A 21,598-nucleotide genomic window follows, 5' to 3' on the forward strand; every position below is an offset into this window, starting at 1 on the left:
CCAAATCTCTTTTCCAGGGAACCAAAATCGGGAACGCGCAGAGCTAGACTTACCTTTTGAATGAGCAACTTGTAGCAGCAGTGTTAATACTACCCTCTCTTGGGTGGTCTGCGAGAGACAAGACAGGGCTATTCCTGTGTGTATTCACATGGTTCCCCCCCCCCTTCCACGCCTTGCTTATTTAAACGTGAAGGACAAATCTTTTGGCTTTGGGAAGAGGGTACTGGCGGTAAACGAAGAACGTTTAAAGTCATTTCCTTGATATTTAGGGAAAGTGATTTCTGGGGCTAAGCAGGTCTGCTCAGGGGTAAGTCTTTTTTATCCAATGGAACCTACTCGTGAGAATGTATTGTTAGAAGTACAGCCTTAATTCTGCTTTAAAAAAGAACTTTTCAGAACTCAGATAACTCCGAATTGCTTGATAGCTATCGCTCACGGGACACTTATACTAATAGTCCGAGCTAGTAAATTAAGGTTTGTCTGTTTGGTCTGGTATTTTGTTAAAAAAAAAGTTTCTTCCCATGAGAATTTGTTTTTCCAGCTGCTTAAGGCCAATTCCAGATGATAGAATCCAGTTTTTCTCAGTGCCTTGCTGGGTCCAGGCTCTTCCATCACCCAGGGCACTGTAGCCCTGTTCTTCCATAAAGGAAGGGGGCAGAGTAACCTTGTAGCTGGGAGAATGAATGGCTTCTGTTAACAATACTGCAGGTGGCATGTACTCGAACACTGCAAATTTGGTTTTGGTGACATGGCAGGGCAGCAGAACTTCCTGAACGGTACAATTAGGGAGGAGGGTGTGTGTGGACAGGGTTGCGTCGTTTTTGCTATGAGGTCATGGATACCTGAAATGCTATTGCAAATAACATCCACATTTCACCTTGCTTGTAATAGTTGCGCTAGTAGGAGGAGATATTTCATTTGGCCAACAGCTCAGCACTGTGATTTCAGTGCTGTGAAAATGCAATTTTCCCAGTGGATTCATTATTACAGGTGGGGGTGGGGGAACATGATATAGATTGTGCACAAACAAAGCAATTAGCCACTTCTGTGCTTCCAAGGAAACAAAACACTGCCTTTTCTGTCAAAAATCATTTGGATTTGAGCCCAACCTAGATCGGGGAGGGACAGAATATAAAGAAAAATAAATAAATAAATGTCATTTCTACACATGCAAGATTGAGCTGATGTGTTCTAAACCTCCATTTAGGAGGGCAACCCCTCATTTTGTCACTTGTGTTCTTGTTGTACATATGGCTGCAGTTGCATCTGGGCTTAGCAAGTTGTACTGCATTTTGTAAGGGTACTATTGAGGTCCAGATGCTGAGTGTCAGTGTGGTGTTGTAGTTACCATGCTGGACCAGAATCTAGGAGACCCATGTCAATCTCTATTCTGCCATCAAGCTCCCTGGCTGTACAGACCTCAGCAGAGAGTCAGTGCATTTAGAAGGCAAACCATCCTGTAAACACAGTCTGCCTAGGAAACGTCGTGATGTGACATCACCCCATGGGTCAGGAATGACCCGGTGCTTGCACAGGGGACCTTTACCCTTTTTAACTCAGTTTAGGATTGCATTGTGAGTTACCTTGGGTCAGCCACTCTATATTTAGATATGTATACAATTTTTTTTCTCCCCAGTGAGGACCCAAAGCAGCTTAAAGTATTGGTCACCCACCTCCTATTTTCCTCTTAAGAGCCCTGGGAGATAGGTTGAGAGAGAGATTGGCCCACGGTCACCCAGTGATCTTCAGTGACAGAGCGAGGATTCAAGCCTGAGTCTCCCACATCCTAGTCAGACATTCTAACACTACAGCATGCTGTCTGTCAGCCTGGCCAACCTCACAAGGTTGTTCTGAGGCTGAAAGGAGAACCGTGGACACCAAGCGACTTGGAGGAAAGGCAGAATAAAATGTACTAGCTGGATGGAGACTAAACCTAAAGTGTATGAAACATCCTTAGGCAATTCTAGTACAGGCAATTCTAGTACAGACACATCTATTGCAACATGAACTCCACCTTGCTGTGTGCTTTGCATTTGCCAGTGTTAGGGTCTCTGTGTCTTGTGCTCTTACGTTTGTTTTATAATCTTGGATAAACTTGCTTATTACTCTCCTATGACTGTTACATAAAGTTTAAATGAGTAAAATATTAATGTGCTGTACAGTGTTTTCTTCAGGTACAAAACAGAGGCAAAGATTGAACCGTATTGTTGCAGACTGATATGCTTTTTCTTTTGTTCCATCTCTGAAATGCAGCTTCACGTGTAAACATGAAGCAGTAGCCTGTTCTTCTTGCATGTTGCCTTTCCTGTGCTCTGTGTTGAGGGGTGACTTGGGCATCTTCCCAAGCCAGCGTGGTGTAGTGGTTAAGAGCGGTGGGCTGTGATTTGGAGAACCGGGTTTTATTCCCCACTCCTCCACAGGAGCGGAGGCTAATCTGGTGAACTGGATTAGTTTTCCCACTCCTCCACATGAAGCCAGCTGGGTGACCTTGGGCTAGTCACAGGTCTATTAGAGCTCTCTCAGCCCCACCTACCTCACAGGGTGTCTGTTGTGGGGAGGAGAAGGGAAGGTGATTATAAGCTGGTTTGATTCTGCCTTAAGTGGTAGAGAAAGTCAGCATATAAAAACCAACTCTTCTTCTGTAAGGTGCTAGAATGTCCCACTAGTGACTAGTGTGTTATACTGGAAGCAGTGGTGCATCTACCTTTGCATGAAAAGTGGCTTTAAACACCAGTTTGTAATTAGGGGCATGGCCTGGTTGTGTAGGTTTTATGCATACTGGGGCTGTGGGAGCAAGACTTAGGCATGCGGATTCTTCCACACACATGTACACCCTTGATTGTGGATTGGGGCCTCTATGAGCCTTGCTTCCATGTATAACTTGCACACCTGGGTTGTGTGGGAATCAGCCGTAACACCTCTTAAAACTGAAACTCCTTTTCAGACTGGTTGTTCAGGGTGTTTATTCCACTTCCAGCACAGTGTGTGGCAACCGCCTGCAGTTTTATTGTTGCACTTTGTTATAGGAGACAGTTGTTGAAGAAAATTGAGCAATAATTTTTCAGGATCCTGTGTATTTTGATACGTCTCATCCACTTTAATGACTGGGACTGTATGGTGAACTTGCCCCAAGCTGGTAGGAGAAGAGCATCAAAATGAAGCTATGTAATTCCTTTCCTACTAGTATAGTTTCCTAGTAGTGTAATTCCTTTCCTAGTAGGCTTGCTGCGCCAAGATAAGCTATAGTTTTGTCTAACGCAAATAGTCACACAGTGATGGGCTGCCCCCGCCCTGAAATAAGTCATTGCTTTTTGTAAAAATGGGGCTTCTCTTAGAATGAATGTCAGGAAGGCCAAGAAATTTGCACGTAACCAATATAAATGGTTAGATTTTAATTCTGAATATCAGTTTGTCTGGTTTTAATGTAACTCTGCTGAATGCTTGTTTAAATGCAATGCTTAAATCAGAATCAGCTACACAAATAGAAATTTTGGTTTCAGAAACTGGCAGCAAATAACTGGAATTAAAATGCAAACATTTTAAGTGTCTAGATTCCAGTGTTATAAGAAGTCAAGGGCTGAGCTTTGTAAATGTCAGCTTCTAAAAATTAATCTTTTTTTCTTTTAACAGTCACCTTTGAGATTATACTACCCCCTGAGATAGCCTCCTGTAGGGAAACATGCCTATCACAAATGTGCCTGATTATCATTGTCCATCTGTGACTGGGGTTTTTATTTCAGCATGTCAAGTAGAGTTAAATCTCTTATCTTACTGGGTTGTGGGAGTTGGGGAGAAAATATTCAGACAACTTCCAAAGGAAAAGAAAGCCACCTGAGTAATATTGTCACATTTCTGAGCACTTCCGGATAAAGGTCAGCATGACAAATTAGTGTCTTGTGACATTTGACACTGACAAACTTGTGAACTGGGGAAGTGCTGTTTGCCATACTTGTCTGACCTTTGTGGGAGGGATAGGATCGGCTAACTGTGGGCATCTGCATGTGTGATTTTTTCTGCTTGGCTCATTTACCATTTTGGAAGTCTTGTAGCTCTACAGTGAAAGTGATGTGATGACGCAAGGATCTTGTCCCCAATTGTGTACTATCCCCCAACAACCAGCACAATCTCATGAGACACCGGTGGAGTCTTCTTTCTTCACCACCTTCTTGTCTCTTTGAAGAGGAAAAAATATCCTGGTTTTTGGATCCTTCTACTTTGTTTTGATTTTTTCTGATGTGACTTACTTAAGGCAACGAACAATGCAGTTCCATTTATATAGTATCCTTTCGCTGTCCTCTTGTACATTTATAAGGAGGATATTTTTCATGGAAGTCAGTGAAATTGCTTTGAAGTGAAGTTTAGGATGGAAGTATTAAACATCCTAGTGCTGCCAGTCCTGCTTTGCCCCACCACACCCCACTCCTTGATAATGATACATCTCCAAAGGATTGTTCCTGATTTGTGAAAAAGAGCCCTTTATTACAGAGGAATCTCCTTTGTCATTTAATTAGATCAATCCATTCCATGATGTCGTGTGACTTAAGTATATATTAATCACTTCCTTTTAGGTCACTTGTCACCTGCTCTCAGAATTGATGGCTACGACAGACAATAACTGTAGCATTCATGCTTAAACTTGGATATAGAATGTAATTTGGGATTACTTGGTTTTTGTGAATGCTATGGATGAGTGTGATAAGGCTGGATTTATCACTGGTTGGTGCACGTTTTCAACATTTTAAAAACTGGTTGATCCAGTAGATTCTTTTATTTATACTTTATTATATTTATTCTTCCCAATGGGGGATTGAAAGTGCTTTACAACATGGTTCTCCCCTTCTTCTGTGAGGAAGGTATGTAGCTGGCCCAAGGTCACCCATCAAGCTTTGATGGCAGAGTGGAAATTTGAACCTGAATCCCCTAATCTGACACTCAGACTACTAAACCTATTAATTAAACCTATTCAGCTATTCATTGTTTCCCCTTGTAACAAATATTCTTCTGTTAAATGTCTTATTCTTAATTATTAAGTCTGTGGTCTTCTTCCTACACAACATTTCACTAAGCATGCCTTTCTTCAGCCTGCTGCTTTCATTAAAATATTTCTGAGTCCTCCACTAATTGTAGATCCGAGAAGCTAATCCTGTATAATGGCAATAATCTTTAGCCTTAAAATCCCAGCTAGATTCTTAAAATCCCATTTGGCTGCTGGCAGTTTTCCAGTTAAATGCCAACATCCTTTCCCCATTGTTCCTCATCCAGCAGAATAGGTCTCACTGCAGTGCCTGGGACCTCCAAATGAGGCTGGTGGGACTTGCGCTGGGAAATGTTCTGATGGATTGTGCCCTTGTGGAGAGTAACTGCAACAAGAGTGTTTTGTTCACATATTATCTGTTGACCTTGGATGTTTGAACAGTTCCTAGAGCTGTCATCTTGTTTCTCAAACTAGCAACATCTTGATTTCTCATTTTATTACCATATAAGCCAAATAATTGAACTCTTGCTTAATATCCTGCCAGCTCTCACTAAACTTTACTCTGAAGTAGTATGTATTTAAACTTCAATCCAATGTCTCCCCCACTCAGAAAGCTTAGCAGTTATTCAGGAAGGACTACATTGTGGTAATGCAAATTGGTAACTGTGTTCTTACCAATACATGCTTTTTCTTCGGAAAGCCTTGCTCATTATCTTAATTACTTTCTCCATTCTGAACAGTTTAGTAAAGTTTCTGCTTATATGCGCTACTACTCTTCGCCGAGCACAAACCGATGAATATATGCCTGAAACTGATACTTAGTCATATTTTATATTTCATCATGTTGTGGGATCACATTTTTAACTGTAGAAAATATAAGATCAAAATTCTAAATATTCTCTTGAGTAGATACGTTTGTTAATGTCATTTTCAGTTTGGGGTCTTGGCTCTGTGCATCTCTGTCAATTGAAAACAAGCTTGCTTTTTGCATCCTTATCAGCATTTCAGCCTGTTACTTGTATCAGTACAGCAAAATAAATATTAACAGTGATTGTGTTTTGAAACTATCAAAGAGAAGATAAACATGCTGACTGGCTTGTTATCTCTTTTCCCAAGAACAAATTTGAATTTACTTGATTAACTGTGCCCTCCTAATTAGAGTTACATCATTTTAAGCCCATTGACTTCAGTGAACTCTGCAATGTGTAAGGTTATGATCCTGTGCAGACTTACCTGAGATTGAGCCCCATTGAACACAGTGGCATTTTCTTGTGAGTAGATATGCTCAGAACTGTGCTGTAAGAGACCACTGCACAGAATATAATTTGCAGTGCTCTTTCAACACTAGGTGCAAACTAGCATGCAGTGAAAAAGTATTTTGATTTCCTTCTGAAGGCAAATGTAAATTACCTTTCCTTTGCCTGAATAGCTGCCAATGATACATTTAGAGGGCAGTAAACAGCTTTCCTTAAGAAAAAGGAACATTTGAAACCTGACCACATATACATCAGAGTTTGCGGTGGTAAATGCAATAAAGTGTGAAAAAGAGCAGCTTGTTTAGAAAACCCCCAGGAGACATGCGTGTGGAAGATCTGGTGGCCACAACACACCCTGATATGTGTCTTTGTATGTTGTTACTGTATTTACCACGGTAGCACAAAAACCTGCTTGATTAAGCTTGAATATACACTTATTCATTTCACTTAATGTCTCAACAGCAAATGAGATAGCTGATCAGGTTCTCTACTTTATGGAATAGAGAAATGAGGCTCTTACATGACTTGCTGTAAGGCTACATTTAAAACCTGTGGTTTAGTTCAAATGATCTAGACTGGAGGATCAGGAATAAGGCAAGGGCTTGGTTGTTCTCACTCTGAGGTGGTGGGCATCTTGGAGACAGATGGGTGATTCCTTTCTGGTTCTAAGGTAGGCAGGAACTAGTAAAACTTTCCCCACTTCCTGTTTCCTGTCTGGAATTGTCTTCTGCCTTCAGCCCTCCTCTTTCTCCCCTTAGGTGACTTTCATTTACTGTATTTACTACTTCTATGTCACACTTTTCAAGGAACTTAAAGTGGCATGTGTTGGGTTCCCAGCAGGTCTCCGTGCTAGAGAAATAAATTTTCTTCAGGGAAAATAAAAACAAATTTTGACACAAGATTGAAATATATTCAGTATTTATTTCAGCTGTAAACTTTACTGTTTCCACAGCATAAAATGCATAATTTGTAACTTGGCATATAAATTGTTTATTTAGTTTATTTATACCCAGCATTTCTTCCCAAAATGCCTTACATTGTTCTCTTCATCTCCGTTTGTTCTCTTAATCTCCGTTTTATCTTCACAACAACCCTGTGAGGTAGGTTAGGCTAAGTTTGTAACTGGTTGAAAGTCACCCAGCAAACTTCTGTAGCAGCGTGGGGATGTGAACCTGGGTCTCCCAGGTCCTAGCTTGACACTCTAACCACCGTACCAAACTGGCTTTCTCTTATGCCTGTTGGTACATATATAAGTATGAATGCCTTCATGTTCTATAAACAAAATTATAAATACACCCAATACTAAAGAGAGCTTCAAACTGCTAAGTGCTACTAAACTGCACCTTAGTTTCTGCCATTGGAGGAAAAAACATCAGTTGAAAAAAGAAAACACAAATTTTGTAATAAAGAAAAAGCGTGTTATTTAGGCAGAAACTGTTTCCTACTGTCCCAGTAGGACTGACAGCATATTTTGATATCATGTTGAACATAACCTTACACTGAAGACAATAACCTCTTCAGTAGTGTATAATTGTCATACACATTATTGCAGGGGTGTCAAACATATGTCCCAAGGGCCGGATTCGGCCCCTTCACAACTCTTATCCGGCTCGCCGAGCCAGCTAAGGCAGCCCCCCCACACACACACTCGATCTGGGCTGGTGAGGCATGGCCCAACCAAGTGACATTTATGTCATATCCGGCCCTTGTAACAGATGAGTTACCCCTGCATTATAGTATATGAATTGTAGACAAAATTCATACCGTGCAAACATATCCCTGAAAATATTGTGCATACTATTTGTTTTTTGCTGTCAGGTCACATCTGATTTATGGTGGGGTTTTCAAGGCAAGAGCTGTTCAAAGGTAGTTTGCCATTGCCTGCCTCTGCATCACGACCCTGGCATTCCTTGGAAATCTCCCATCCAAATACTTGTAAGGCTCAACCCTGTTTAGCTTCTGAGATCTGATGAGATTAGGCTAGCCTGGGCTATCCAGGTCAGGGATCTACTGTATACACAAGAATAATTATTTCATGCAAGAGACCCTTACATGCAAATCTGAATGAGCGAAACAGTGTCTTAAACTCATTTTACTCATCTCAAAAGAGAAATCCCTTCCCCCAGGATTTCTTTCCCCCTAAAATTTCTTATGTTTCTGTTGGAAAAAAATGAAAAGTCTTTGGCTGATAACCCCCGCCCCCCAGCTTTCACATTTTCAGGCTATACCGGTATTGAACATACCAGTAGCAGTTTAGCTCCAGCCAACCATGTGCCTTCCAGTCAGTCCCAAAGACCCTCGTTTACAGTTGAGTGGTGCTGTAATTGGTAGCAGCATCCAAGTTGGAAGACTCTGGTTAGAGCTTTCCCTCCAAGCCAAAATTGGATGTTGTCGAAAACTGCGGTTATCATTCAAGTGAACACAAAGCCACATGTGAGGGGAGATAAGGACATGTGTGAGCCTGTGGATCAGTTTAAATTCGAATCTATTCGTACAGTCTTAAGCAGAGTTACAACCTTTTAAATCCATTGAAAGTGTGCTTAGAAGGGCGTACCTCTGCTTAGGATGGCACTGTTAATCTCCTTGGTTCAAACCCACTCCTGTAGCCATTTCCATGTTAGTTTATTTTTCTATAAGTACACTGGGGGAGTGGCAGAAAGTTGTCAGTCATGTATGTTTTAACGTGAACAGATAAATGAAATCAACCTGGCAAGGCTCCCTTTGGCTGCCCCACCTTAATGTGTCTGACTTCTCTAACGTAAAGACACAAATCTAAGCTGGTTATCCACATGTACTTTGAAAAGAGATTCAGACTCTTCAGGTACATTATTAATACTAGCAGTTGTGCCTTGACTATTGTGTTAATCTTGATTTTATTCTTGATATGTCAATGTCAAGTTTACTAATACAGTCGACTGACCAATCACGTGCCAACACATCAAAATTTCCAGACACAATAGTTTTGCACCGCTGAATCATAGACTGCCCATACATATAAAGGTGTAAGGTCAATAAAAGCAACCCCTGGTTAAAATTATCACATTAAAATTGATAAAATTGTAAAATATTCTAGCAATCATTCTCTAATAAAGCTCTGCGTATTTTAATAGCAGCAGCTCAGAACTTGGCAGTTTCGAGCGTAAGCTGAGGGTCTTCTCCTGATAGAAGCTTCTTTGCCAAAAACTCAACTGACTCATCAGGGAATTTACCAAGTAGGGGGGAAATAAGCTTTGATCTAACTTCATGGTAGAATGGGCAACATATCAGTGCATGTTTGATGGTTTCAACGTCCCCTGTTCCACACGGACATAACCTCTCTGATCTAGGGGTCTTCTTATATTTCCCTTCTAAAACAGCCGATGGTAGGGCCTGGCATAAAGGCCTTCCTATAATTAATAGACTCAAGATGATAAAAATAAGCTGCAGGTGAGACCAAGTATCTAGATTTATCAGGTACTAGGAAAAATTGTGATTTTCCAAGGTCTGTCCGGCGTTCAATGCCTTCCACCCTTTGCTTCAAGAAACGTGATGCTTGATCTACGCCAATAGCTAACAGGGTGGGTGGAGAAAGGCCCAGGCAGGCCATTTTATTAAGGACCATCTTTAGCCATGTTGACTTGTTCTTGATGTGTGTTTCTATAGCTTCTCTTGCATTTGGCTTCCTGTTTGCATGCCTGTTCCCTCTCTTTCTGCACAACATTTTCCAATGCCATGGTGCTACATATTGTGGTTATATTGAGACCCAAATTAAGCTCTGTTTTCTTATAGGATCATATTTGCTTAGTGATTTGAATTAGATGAGGTTTCACCACAAACACCTGTAAAGGTAGTCTAATCAATGTGAATGAATTCCCAGATGTACCTTGTGGTTTGAAAGCTGAATTTCAAAACAACCGAACTTTAAATTCATGCTGCTAATGCTTTACTTGCTGGAGGACAACAGTACAATTATAAAGTGGTTATTCTTGCTTTTAAAATACTTATTAAACTAGTATGAGATAATCTGGACGTACAGGTTTCCCTATGCACTACTTAACTTTGCACATATATAGCATTTTAAGTTGTGCCATTTTCTTTCTGTGCTTGGTCATTTATCAAGGTTACAGTAGCAGTCCAGTGATTTAAATGCTTCACAGAATAGGTTTGATTGTTTTTTCTTCATCCCACCCTGAATTAGCTACCAGCAGTGTCAGTATAGATAGATATTGTGAGAGTTCATTGAATTATATCAGGAATGGAGGGTGTCCTCAGTTAATGCTGATTGTGGAATTTGACATTTTACACTAGCAAGACCAGTCAGAAATCAACGTTTGACACTCACAAGATCAGTTTACAAAAGAAACTTTTATTTATTTTTCTTCATTTGTACCACACTTTTCTTTCCAATAGAGTCTTAAAATGACTTTAAAAATTCCTTCCTTTTCCATTTTATCCTCACAATAACCCCATGAGGTGTAGGTTTGATTGACAGTGTGTGATTGGCCCAAGGTCACCCAACAAGTTTCCATGGCAGAGTGTGACAAAGGTCCTGCCCCTTTCTGAAATACACCAATCCCTTTTAGTCTTGTTTGGTGTGTGAGCAGAGCACCTAGCCGCCAATGAAGATCCCTAGGATGGTTGGAGGAGCCACATGGGAGGAGGAGCGAGAGAGAAAACCCATTACACTGTCAGCTCAGGCAGATAGGGTCTTAACCTTCAGAGGAAGAGAAACTGGAGGGATCCTGTCTCAGAGTTGGTCTTGTGAATGTATGGAGATACGGTTTGTGTCTCCAGAGTGCTATTTGAGAGAGAACCTGTCTCAGGAGACTTCAGAAGTCTCAGAACATGTACTAACTCGAAGAAGAGACTGTAGCTGCCTCAAAGTCCCCATTTCTGTGAAACATTTGTGGTTTCTGAGAGGAGCTCACATTGACAGTGTGAGAATCCCAAGGATGAAGGAAGGCCACTATTCACCTCAAGAATACAAAATTGCTCTCTGTTCTCCCAAATGATCAGCTATGTTACATCTGTACATAGTTTCTATCCTGTTTTCTGAGTCTCTTTATTCCTCTATCCCTGGATGTAAATAAAAGTTAGTGTTTTTTTCTGTTTCCTTCATGGGTGCTAAACTTATTTTATTCTGAAGCCACTTAGGTTAAGTCTATCAGGTGGAGGGTTGGGGTAGAGACCATGTTGGTTGAGCTTTACATCATGCTACCTTTGTTGAAATGTTATTTTTAAGACCCCAACCTTCAGAATCACCTAGCAAGCTTCTGTAGCAGAGAGGGGATTTGAACCTGGCTCTTCCAGATTGTAGTCTGGCACGCTTAACAAGTATACCATATTGGCTCAGAAGAGCAGTTTTCAGAAGCAAGTTAATACTCTTCTGGTATTTGTAGGTTTTTACCCGTTTCATAATATAAATAAAAAAGTACTTTGTTAAATATAATTTTTAGTTTTGTAGTCTTGTTGGTATGAATGTGTGTAGTTCGGAAAACTTGTAGTTGGGTTACCTTTTCCTCATAAATATGACTGGATACAGTAAGATAATTTCTTTGGAACTTGAATCAAGAATTGGAGACCTTGTTTGGCTTCTTAAAATTAGTTTTCACTCTTGGGCAGTGATCTTGGACTTTACTGCATTCATGGAAACTTACTACTTCCAGGGATTTCCCCTTCATTTCACTGAGTAGGGAACCCAAGAAGTCCCTGGGCAAGGGGAAGAAGGAGAGAGCATGCAGTCCCAAGAATCAATCAGGTTTGTGCTCATCACAAACAGCCCCTTTTTTGTGCATAATATCTTAATGTGTTCGGTGTGCATGCAGTAACAATACTATCTCTACACAAAGAGCCAGCATAGTGTAGTGGTCAAGAGTGGTGGTTTGGAGTGGTGAACTCTGATCTGGAGTACCAGGTTTGATTCCCCACTCCCCCACATGAGCGGCGGAGGCTAATCTGGTGAACTGGATTTGTTTCCCCACTCCTACACACGAAGCCAGCTGGGTGACCTTGGGCAAGTCATTCTCTCTCAGCCTCACCTACCTCACAGGGTGTCTGTTGTGGGTAGGGGAAGGGAAGGTGATTGTAAGCCGGTTTGAGTCTCCCTTAAGTGGTAGAGAAAGTCGGCATATAAAAACCAACTCTTCTTCTTCTTCCTTTCTCCATAGCAGTGAATCAGAAGCCCCTGCATGATGAACGTCTTCTCAAAGTGAATCTCATCTAATTTTACGTTGTCCCTACAAATGGTATCCTAAACAAACCAACAATTGCAGCCTAAAGTTTAATAGGTTGTCTAAATTACAGTTCTGTTAGGCCATCTTGAATGTATGGTTGACAATAAATACCCCCATCCCAATGTAGCAGTTGGAACTTTGAAATAAAAGGAAAGCTGGCGAATTATTCTTTACAACTGCAGGGTTATGTTGAAAACTACAGTAGAAATTTATCTTAAGAATTAGGAGAAACTTAGTTCATAGTTTTTTTTTTTTCATGACTAAGTTCCCACAGCAGGGTTTTGTTAAGCAGCTGACTGAGGTTTCACCCACTTGAGGGGCACAGTGTCAGTATAACAACATTGTTGAATATGTGTTGCATCTCCTGTTACAGCTCGGCTTCCAGATTAGTAGTGGTGATGAAGATGAGGATATGCAAACTATGTTAATGATATTCAGCACTAATCAAGTCATGAGGCAAGATTTTCAGTGTGTGAATATAACATGTTTGGGCAGAAACAGACAACCTCACAGACCGTCATACACTCACTCACTTAATACAAAAAGAGAATATCTTTTTACCATAAATCTATGTTTTTGAGTTGACGATTAAACTTCGGGATTAATTTAAAATTGTGTTTTTGTAGCACCATAAATCCAGGTAGAGTTGTGTAGAATAAAAAGAGCTTTGTCTGTTGGATGAATACAAAATAGATAACAAATAAAATCCTCTACTACAGAATTTTGTCTTTTATATTTACTATGAGAGAGTATATCCGAAATGGGTATTGGACATAAATATTATACATTTAAAGTACATACCAAATAAGGTTTTATCTTAACATATGATATGAACAGTGTTGTTTTACAATCTGTATATATACTGAAAACCACACATTTTTGTATTTTGAACCTTATTCCCCTGGAAGAAGATTAAATTGCTTGAAATGTCTTGGGACTTAGCTGTGTCACATTAAAATGTCCTATGGGTTTTTGTCTGTACGTTAAGATGCCATCTTCTTTAGCTGTGTCGTGATCCTGTTGCAGCAGTTTTTATTGCCAATGAGATGCTCTGCGATTTCAGCAGTGGAAACAGCTGTGGCGCAGTAAGGAAGTAAATTGCCAGTTGTGTCTTGTGTGTATCTCCCTTCTTTGCATACCAGCCTCTTTCCTCAAATACTGGCTAGGCCTTGGGCATGAGTGTTGTATACAATAGTTTCAGGTTTTGTCTCTTACAAATATCATGTTGGTTAGTTCTGGAGCCCAACAGTGTAAGGTGGAGCTAGTAATTGGTATGTGTGGCCTGGTGATCTTATTTGTGTTTAAGAATGGTCTGTCACACACCACAAGATCAAGTCTTCCTAACTTTGTATTTTCTCTGCTATATTTCATTGCAGTTTTTAAAGATGGCTGACTTTCTCGATTTCCTTCACTGATAGTTGATTATAACTTGGAAGCACAAGATGCAAATAGCTACTGTGCTGTTTTGATGTTACGTGAGCATCCAAGGAACAAAGCCTCTCTCCCCAGAGAGAGACTATAAAATGCATGTTATGAATTGTGTCTCCTTGGTCAATGATAAAGAAAATGGAGCTATTTCAGTTGAAGCTGGATTAATGATTGGAGATACAACAGAGCCACAAGAACCACAGCCACCTCCACCGCCACCTCTACCTCCTCCACCATGTCCATCTACAGAAGCTGCTGGGGTACCACCACCACCTCCACCTCCTCCTCCAGTACTAAGCAGACCTCCATTGCCCCAGGTTGTAAATGGGCATGGCCACCAGAGCAAAAAGAAGCGGATACGTAATTTCTTCTGGAAAACTATCCCTGAAGAACAAGTTCGGGGTAAAACCAATATCTGGACAATTGGTGCAAAGCAGAGCTACCAAATTGACACAAAGACAATTGAGGAATTCTTTGGGCAGCAGGAAGAAGCAGCACGTCTGGATGCCAGACATAGAAGTTTAAGGAGATCATTTAAGGATGCCAAACAAGAGGTAAGTGTGAATTGGAATTGGAGCAATCTTCTCTTCTATTAATAAAATGTTTTAGAAGTCACTGTAATTGTATGCCTTCATTTACCTTATTTCCTGTTTTTGTGCTTTGATCTTGCTGTTTTGTCAAAACAACTGGAGCCTAAAGTAACCACTAGGAGTATCTTGGAGCATACAGTTTATCAAAGTATTTTAGACAGTATGTGGTACAATTGTTGTACTTGAAGTTGACAGTGTAGATATCTTTAAAATATAAAACTTGAGATCTTAAGGATATATTGAAGGCTTGCTCTTTTAGCTGTGTAGATAAAAAAGATCATCTGTGACTCTTTAGTATTATGCTAAAATGTTGTTACTTTTTCATATTATTCCTAAAATAATCCCTCGTAAACAGTGACATCCTGAATAGAATCATCATACCTTCTAATTTCACTGAAGTCAGTGGTCTTTGAATTTAGAAGGCTGTATCTCTGTCCAAGATTGCACTGTGAGAAACCTAATGCTTATTTGAATAAAATATTTTTCTGAGGGAAAATATTTTTCTGGACCAAGGAATCGATAGCAAGAAATAGAGCTCATTTTTTTACACCATTCCAAATGTCACAAAAATGGCTTAAAATAATTATCTGCTGATGAATAGTGAGTGAATTGATGGACAATTTTATAGCAGTATTCAGGGAATACTAAAAAGCCACATGCTAGATCTCTCATAAGGTTGTCTTCCCTATGACCCTCTTGTTGGAGCTATGTATATGTGTGCATTTACTGCCCAGTGTAGTAACAGCAGGCTTCCTGAATGTATTGGCTGTAGTTTAAAAAGGCAAATTCCTAATCCTCATTATTATAGCAATTTTCTAAATTCTCAGGTGCTGCCTCAGAAATTTCACTCAAATTAGTCTAATAGAATTATTGCCTTGTTTGGAGTTTTGTTGTACCTTATGGCTACTGTTTCCTGGCCAGTCATCATGCTAGCCCTTTGGCCCTAATCTCCATGCGTTCCTTTCATTTGACTCTCCATGGCTTCTATCATGGCATGTCTTGCTAAATCCTTTAGTGTGTGTGTGTGTGTGCCGTCAAGTCACAGCTGCCTTATGGCGACCCCATAGGGTTTTCAAGGCAAGAGGTGTTCAGTAGTGGTATGTCATTGCCTACCTCCGTGTCATGATCCTTGGTGTTACTTGGAGGTCTTCCATCCAAATACTCACCAGGGCCAACCCTGCTTAGCTTCTGAGATCTGATGAAATCAGGCTATCCTGGGACTAGCCAGGTCAGGGCTGCTAAATCCTAGCCATCTTAATTCATTAGACACTTCTAAATTATTAGGCCTGGAATGTACTTATGTAAACGCATGGGCCTTTATTCTTAGAATATTTTTGCCTTGATTTGAGAGAGGCAGTAGAAATTCCATTGATTCCTGGATTATGTAGCATTCCTGAAATAGTATGGGTGTACATGGATGGTGTCTGCATGCACTGGCTACTTGGTAGATCTACTTGCTTATATTTCCATTGTGCTCAGAACTTTCACGGTGTTACTAGTCTGCTTAGTGAATGCATGCTATGGCTGCAGTCCTAAAAGCAAGTCCCAGTGACAAAAATGGGACTTAATTCTGAGTGGATTTTCTTAGGATTGCTTCTTAAGGGATATGTTACTGTAGTAGCTGGTTTCATGTGAATAGGGAAGGCAGTTGGGTTAAGGAGCTTAAACCAAACAGTAAAACAAAGGCTAGCATCAAAAAGTAAGTTTCATCTGTATTAGCACATGTAGAAAAATTATGGAAGGAAACACTACAGCAGTTCCTGCTAGTAAAAGCCCAAGCATTTGTTTAAACTATAGATGTTGTCTTCAACGCCAAAGTGCCGCAGAAGAACCATTAATGCATAAATTGGTTATTCAGATTATAGCCAGAAGGTTTTTAGGTAGTATCTTCACCATAATGTGTTCAAAAATTTATTGAGAGGAAGTTATTAGTTCTTTTATAGCTAAAAACCCATTAGAATTCAAGCAAATACTTCTGCATTAATTTAGGGAGGAAAGTGAATCAATACAGCAACACTAATTTTTTGTAGGAATTACCTTGTGTAAATATCTATAAAATATGTATGTTTAACAAATCTTATCTGATATAGTAATGCATATCATATAAGCATGCATGTGTTGCTCATTTATCACCCATAGGGTTGTTGGTGCTTCAGTAATGGGTCCCCCTCCACACACCATTTTGTATGTGATAGTTTGCTTTTTAAGCCTTTATCTATTTTCGCATCATAGTAATGCTTAAATCTAGGCTTGGGCTTCTAATAACACTGATAATGTTAGGTGTGGGTAGGAATGGGTTTGGGGTGTGGGAGGGGGAAGCCATTAGTCTAAGAGAAGTTTGTGCAAAATGCTGCACAAGCAAAGTTAAAAAGAAATAATTATATGAGTTCAGGTAAAGGAGAATTCATGGAAAAGAGTTGTTCACACATACAGAACCAAGTAGGACTTGATAGTACTAGAGGTACTCTTTAAAAAAACTGCTGGAGAAAGTTTTGTCATATTGTTACAAGGTTAAAAGGAGTTGGCCTGTATAAAATACAATTCTTTTCAATAGGATTGAAGGGGGCAGAGTTGAGTACCCAATAAACCGTAGGATCATAGCTGTGTGTATTTCTGAAACATCACTTTAGGTCCTTAACCATTGGGGTTGCCAACCTCTAGGTACTAACTGGAGATCTCCTGCTATTACAACTGATCTCCAGGCGATAGAGATCAGTTCACCTGGAGAAAATGGCCACTTTGGCAATTGGACTCTATGGCATTGAAGTCCCTCCCTTCCTAAACCCCACCTTCCTCAAGCTCCGCCCCAAAAACCTCCCATGGGTTGTGAAGAGGGACCTGGCAACCCTGTTAACCACCACCTCTTCCCAGACCAGCACCAATAGTTTTGTTGAAGCAGCTGCTTCAACAATTTGAAATAGGGTTTGTTTTTTTGTGTGCTGTCAAGTCACAGCTGATTTATGGTGATCCCATAGGGTTTTCAAGGCAGGAGATCCTTGGAGGTGATTTGCCATTGCCTGCCTCCACATCATGACCCTGGTTTTCCTTGGAGGTCACTCATCCAAATACTAAGCAGGGCCAACCCTGCTTCTGAGATCAGGCTAGTCTGGGGCTATCCAGGTCAGGTTTACCACACAGAAAATGCTTTGATTGTGCCCTTGAAGTAGCTCTGTCATCATTTCTAAAAACCCAGTTATTTTAAGTGAAAGCATAATTTAAAATCTGCAGAAAATATGAAATTCTGTACATACCTATGGTAAAAGATAGTAAAACTGACTTTGGTACAATGTAGTTTGTGCATCTGAAATAGAACTAACATTCATGGATTTGACTAGTGAGAGCCACAACACATAGAGAGCAGTGGAACTTGTTGGAAAGTACAATTGCTGAGTTTAATACATACATACTCTCCTTTACCTACTCTACAGAAACCAGTGAAAGAAGCAAGCTGTGAACAGTTGGGTTGGGACAGCGCTGATAACCAATCTTCCTTCTTCCTTAGTCCCTAGAGCAGTTTTGCACAAGAGTCTTGTACTTAATATGGGAACCTTCAGCTCCCAAATATGTACAACAGAAACGCTAAAAAAAATCAACATTCTGGTATCTTTTCCCGCATATGCTCAAAACTAGTTGTAACACACACACACACACACACAAATAAAATAAAATAAAAAACCCTATAAAATCTATGAAACTAGAATAGGAACAGTAATGTATTAACTGGTTGATAACAGTTTCTAATCCAAAAAGTCACTTGAAGGAGAAATTGGTCTAATGAAAAGGAAAAGTTTTCATCCCTTCCAGAATGAAACCAAGAGGGAACTCCCCATCCCCCTTTTTCTGTCGGGTAGGAGAGGGTACCGGTAATTCCAGATGTGGCTGTATTCAGTTGGAAACTAGGTATTGCTGTAGCTGCTTTAAGTCTGTACCTTTACTGAACCAGCATCTGTTCTGTATGTCTCACATAATTGCAGCACTGTGCTTAGCTAACACTGGAAATATAAACCATAATGATTTCCACTTCAATGTCTTATCTTCATCCCAAATTGCAATGTCCTGCTATACTCTGAATAATTTCTGCCAGGGCTTTTACAGTGCTGTGGAAAATGTAATATATCCTATTCAGTCATTTATATTTATGTAGGCGCATTATATTCCACCTGTCTGCCCCAAGGATATCTAGGGAAGCTTACAGTAAATGCAATACATATGCAGCAGACCTAAAATCAAGTTTTAAAAAGTAAAATAAGTCAATCAGCAATATAATACAGAAAAACCCCAAAGTGTAATCAGACTGATGGTGCAATCCCAAACTGAGTTGCACCCTTGAAGTCAATGAACTTAGAATGGTGCAGTCTTCCTGCCCCATTTAAACTTTTCAGTCTCAGTTGTACAACGTCAAGCTGTGTTGTTGATACTTATACTTGTAATTCAAGGCATTCTTGTTTTGATTTCTGGACAATTTGTTAAGATGGATACTGACTAGGCAGACTTGAAGGGTAAAGTGTTGTATGTGAAGTATGCTTTTGGCAAATCATTAAAGATAAGGACTTTAAAAACAACTTCAGTGTTGAATAACCAAGTGTGAGCTTTAAAAAATATTTCTAATGATTATCTGGGGCCAGGTGTTGGAAACTGTAAGCCTTAATCAGTAAAGTACAAAATTAATCCTGTGTAGATGAGGGAAGCTCTTCAGAAGTAAGTGGAGGACAAGTATGTAGGTGTACACATACACACCCCTCACACTTCCTCTCCCCTTTTGCCAATAGGACTGGAAGCAGAAACCGATGAGGGGTGGTGGTAGGAGGAGTGGTGAAGGATGGAGGCTTAGCAGAGGAGAGAAGACATCTTGGAAGCTCGTTGCAAAATGTTTAGCTTATGCTGATGACATATGTTAAAGACAGAGAGATTAACGTAGTTGAGAGACTGGTTATTGGGAAGGACGAGAACCTTGTATGTTGGCAGAGTTTAATCTGTGGCTGAGGGCAGGCTCTAATGTCAGTTTTTTCCCTACCTGGAAAACTATGTATGAGAAATACTGTGCTGGGATGAAAAATATATATCAGTTATTGCAATAAAGAATTGTTTTTGTTTTTGTTTTGTATTCATAATGTGTAGAGGCAGAAGTGTGTGTGTGTTGAAGAGTTTTGATCAACAGGAAGAGACAGGAAGCAAAAGTATTACTGAACTAGTTGGAAAGGTTAAAACAAATTGGGTCAGACCATGTTTGAGGACTTGAGAGGTCATGGAGTAAAACAAAAATGAGTATAGGTGACCCCTAACACGTAAGTAATTATGGAAAATGTACTTCAAATGCCAGTCATTTTCTTTGAAAGGCTAACTTTAAAGACATTGTTCTGTTGATTTTAGTCATCTGAATGTGTGAATCATAAACATGATGCTCAAGTCAGGAGACAGATCCACATAAATTCTGTCTCAGTACTAGAGAACAATGAAACATGGAAAACACACTGACAATCTAGCTTTGGCAAGAATAGAGCCAAACCTCAGAACAAGATGATCGTTAACATGAATGGGATTTAGGAGTGATAAAATGTAGCATTGATATGTAAAAGCAGAGATTATAGTTAACTGTGTACAGAGCAACACTTAGAAAGGTTTTAAGGTGTATTTACCCCCCCCCTTTTTTTGTGTCCTCCATTTTGGGGGCTTCCAAACAAAATAGTTATTTAAATAAATGCAGTAATTGGAGAAGTTCAAGTCCATGGTACAAATAGACCTCCTTTCCCTTTTTCTGACAGTTGCTGGGGAGGAGTTCCACTGAGAGGGTGCGACAGGGGAGTGTATTTGCTTTTGTGGGTCCTTGCTTAGAGTATGTGTGCTTGCCTGCATGGTTGTGGATGATTGAATTCTTGTGTGCAGCACACAAGGAAACTTTAACACTGGTGGTATAGCCTCTGGACACAGGAGAATCCTGACCCTCCTGTTAATATAAGAATTTTATGTTTTAACATATCTTGAAAAAGATCCATGCCCTGGTGAAAGGATGTCTTTGCCTGCAATTAATCCTTCCTTGAGTCATTTTGAATTAGCGATTGCAGTTGTAGTTTTCAGGGGTCAATAAGAGTACATTCAGCAAAATGTTTGAAAACAGATTAGGTATAACAGTTGTAATGATAGGTTCACCTACTGTGGGTGCAGGGAGGGGGCTTTCCACTTAGTAAGGCACTCCTTCCTTCACTGATTAGAGGATAGAGGTTGCTGATCTTGACACAAGGCAGTGCAAATCTATAATTAAAAAAGTAAAATCTGCATGTGCTGCCGACATTAAAAAGCATATAACAACAAAAAGAGGTCATCACAACGTTATTGCTCTAATGTAGTTCTGAGATGTAGTATCCTGACAATCAGTAAGCAAATTTTACTAGCTGCCTTGAAAAGGCAACTCAGGTTCTCTTGACCAAGAGTCAGTTACAGGCTTCTTCTCCCTTCCCTTCTGATGTTTCTACCTTACACGTGACAGCCTGGGTCAGAGAATTATTCTGAAGTCACTCCTGTGATGAAAATTGTAGCATGAGAATGACTTACAACTGTGCTGTGCATGAGTCAGACTAATGTATCTTATTAATTTAGATTTCTTCCCCCACCCTATCCCAAAGGCTTCAGGTAAATTGTAATCAAGCATATATCAGTTCTGAACTGTCCTGTGTAGTAGGTTAGACTGAGGGAGAAATTCAGCTGATGATTTTAGACTACTCAGTATAAGCTCAGCATCTGTATATGCTGTTGTTTTATGGCTGCAGGAGTCAGTCAACATGAAACAGTTCTAATGAACAATGAACACATGAAGCTGCCTTCTACTTTATCATTCCCTTGGTCCATCAAAGTCAGTATTGTCTACTCAGACTGGCAGCGGCTCTCCAGTGTCTCAGGAAGAGGCCTTTCACACACCTACTTGCCTGGTCCCTTTAACTGGAGATGCTGGGGATTGAACCTGGGACCTTCTGCATTCCAAGCAGATGCTCTACCACTGAGCCATAGCCCCTCCCAATATGATAGTTGATAGCAGCAGAGAAAGCCAAGTTGTCATTGTGTCAGGTATTAATGTAAAATGTTAAAGGTGACAACCTTCAAGAATCCTGTTTTTGAGTTTTCAAATTCCTCTGTGCAATATGG

The 21,598-nt window shown here is 40.1% G+C and overlaps 1 protein-coding gene across 1 annotated transcript in view; it reads left to right on the top strand.

The window, feature by feature from the left end:
• Window positions 1-13,880: 13,880 nt before the first annotated feature.
• Window positions 13,881-21,598, top strand: part of FHDC1 (FH2 domain containing 1) — a 32,959-nt gene continuing 25,241 nt past the window's right edge. The window contains exon 1 of the mRNA XM_056855811.1: window positions 13,881-14,425. Within this exon, the coding sequence (XP_056711789.1) occupies window positions 13,967-14,425 (459 nt within the window). The 5' untranslated portion in view covers window positions 13,881-13,966. The remainder of the gene's footprint in view (window positions 14,426-21,598) is intronic.

The sequence above is a fragment of the Euleptes europaea genome, chromosome 9 (assembly GCF_029931775.1).
Source record: "Euleptes europaea isolate rEulEur1 chromosome 9, rEulEur1.hap1, whole genome shotgun sequence".
Taxonomy (NCBI): domain Eukaryota; kingdom Metazoa; phylum Chordata; class Lepidosauria; order Squamata; family Sphaerodactylidae; genus Euleptes; species Euleptes europaea.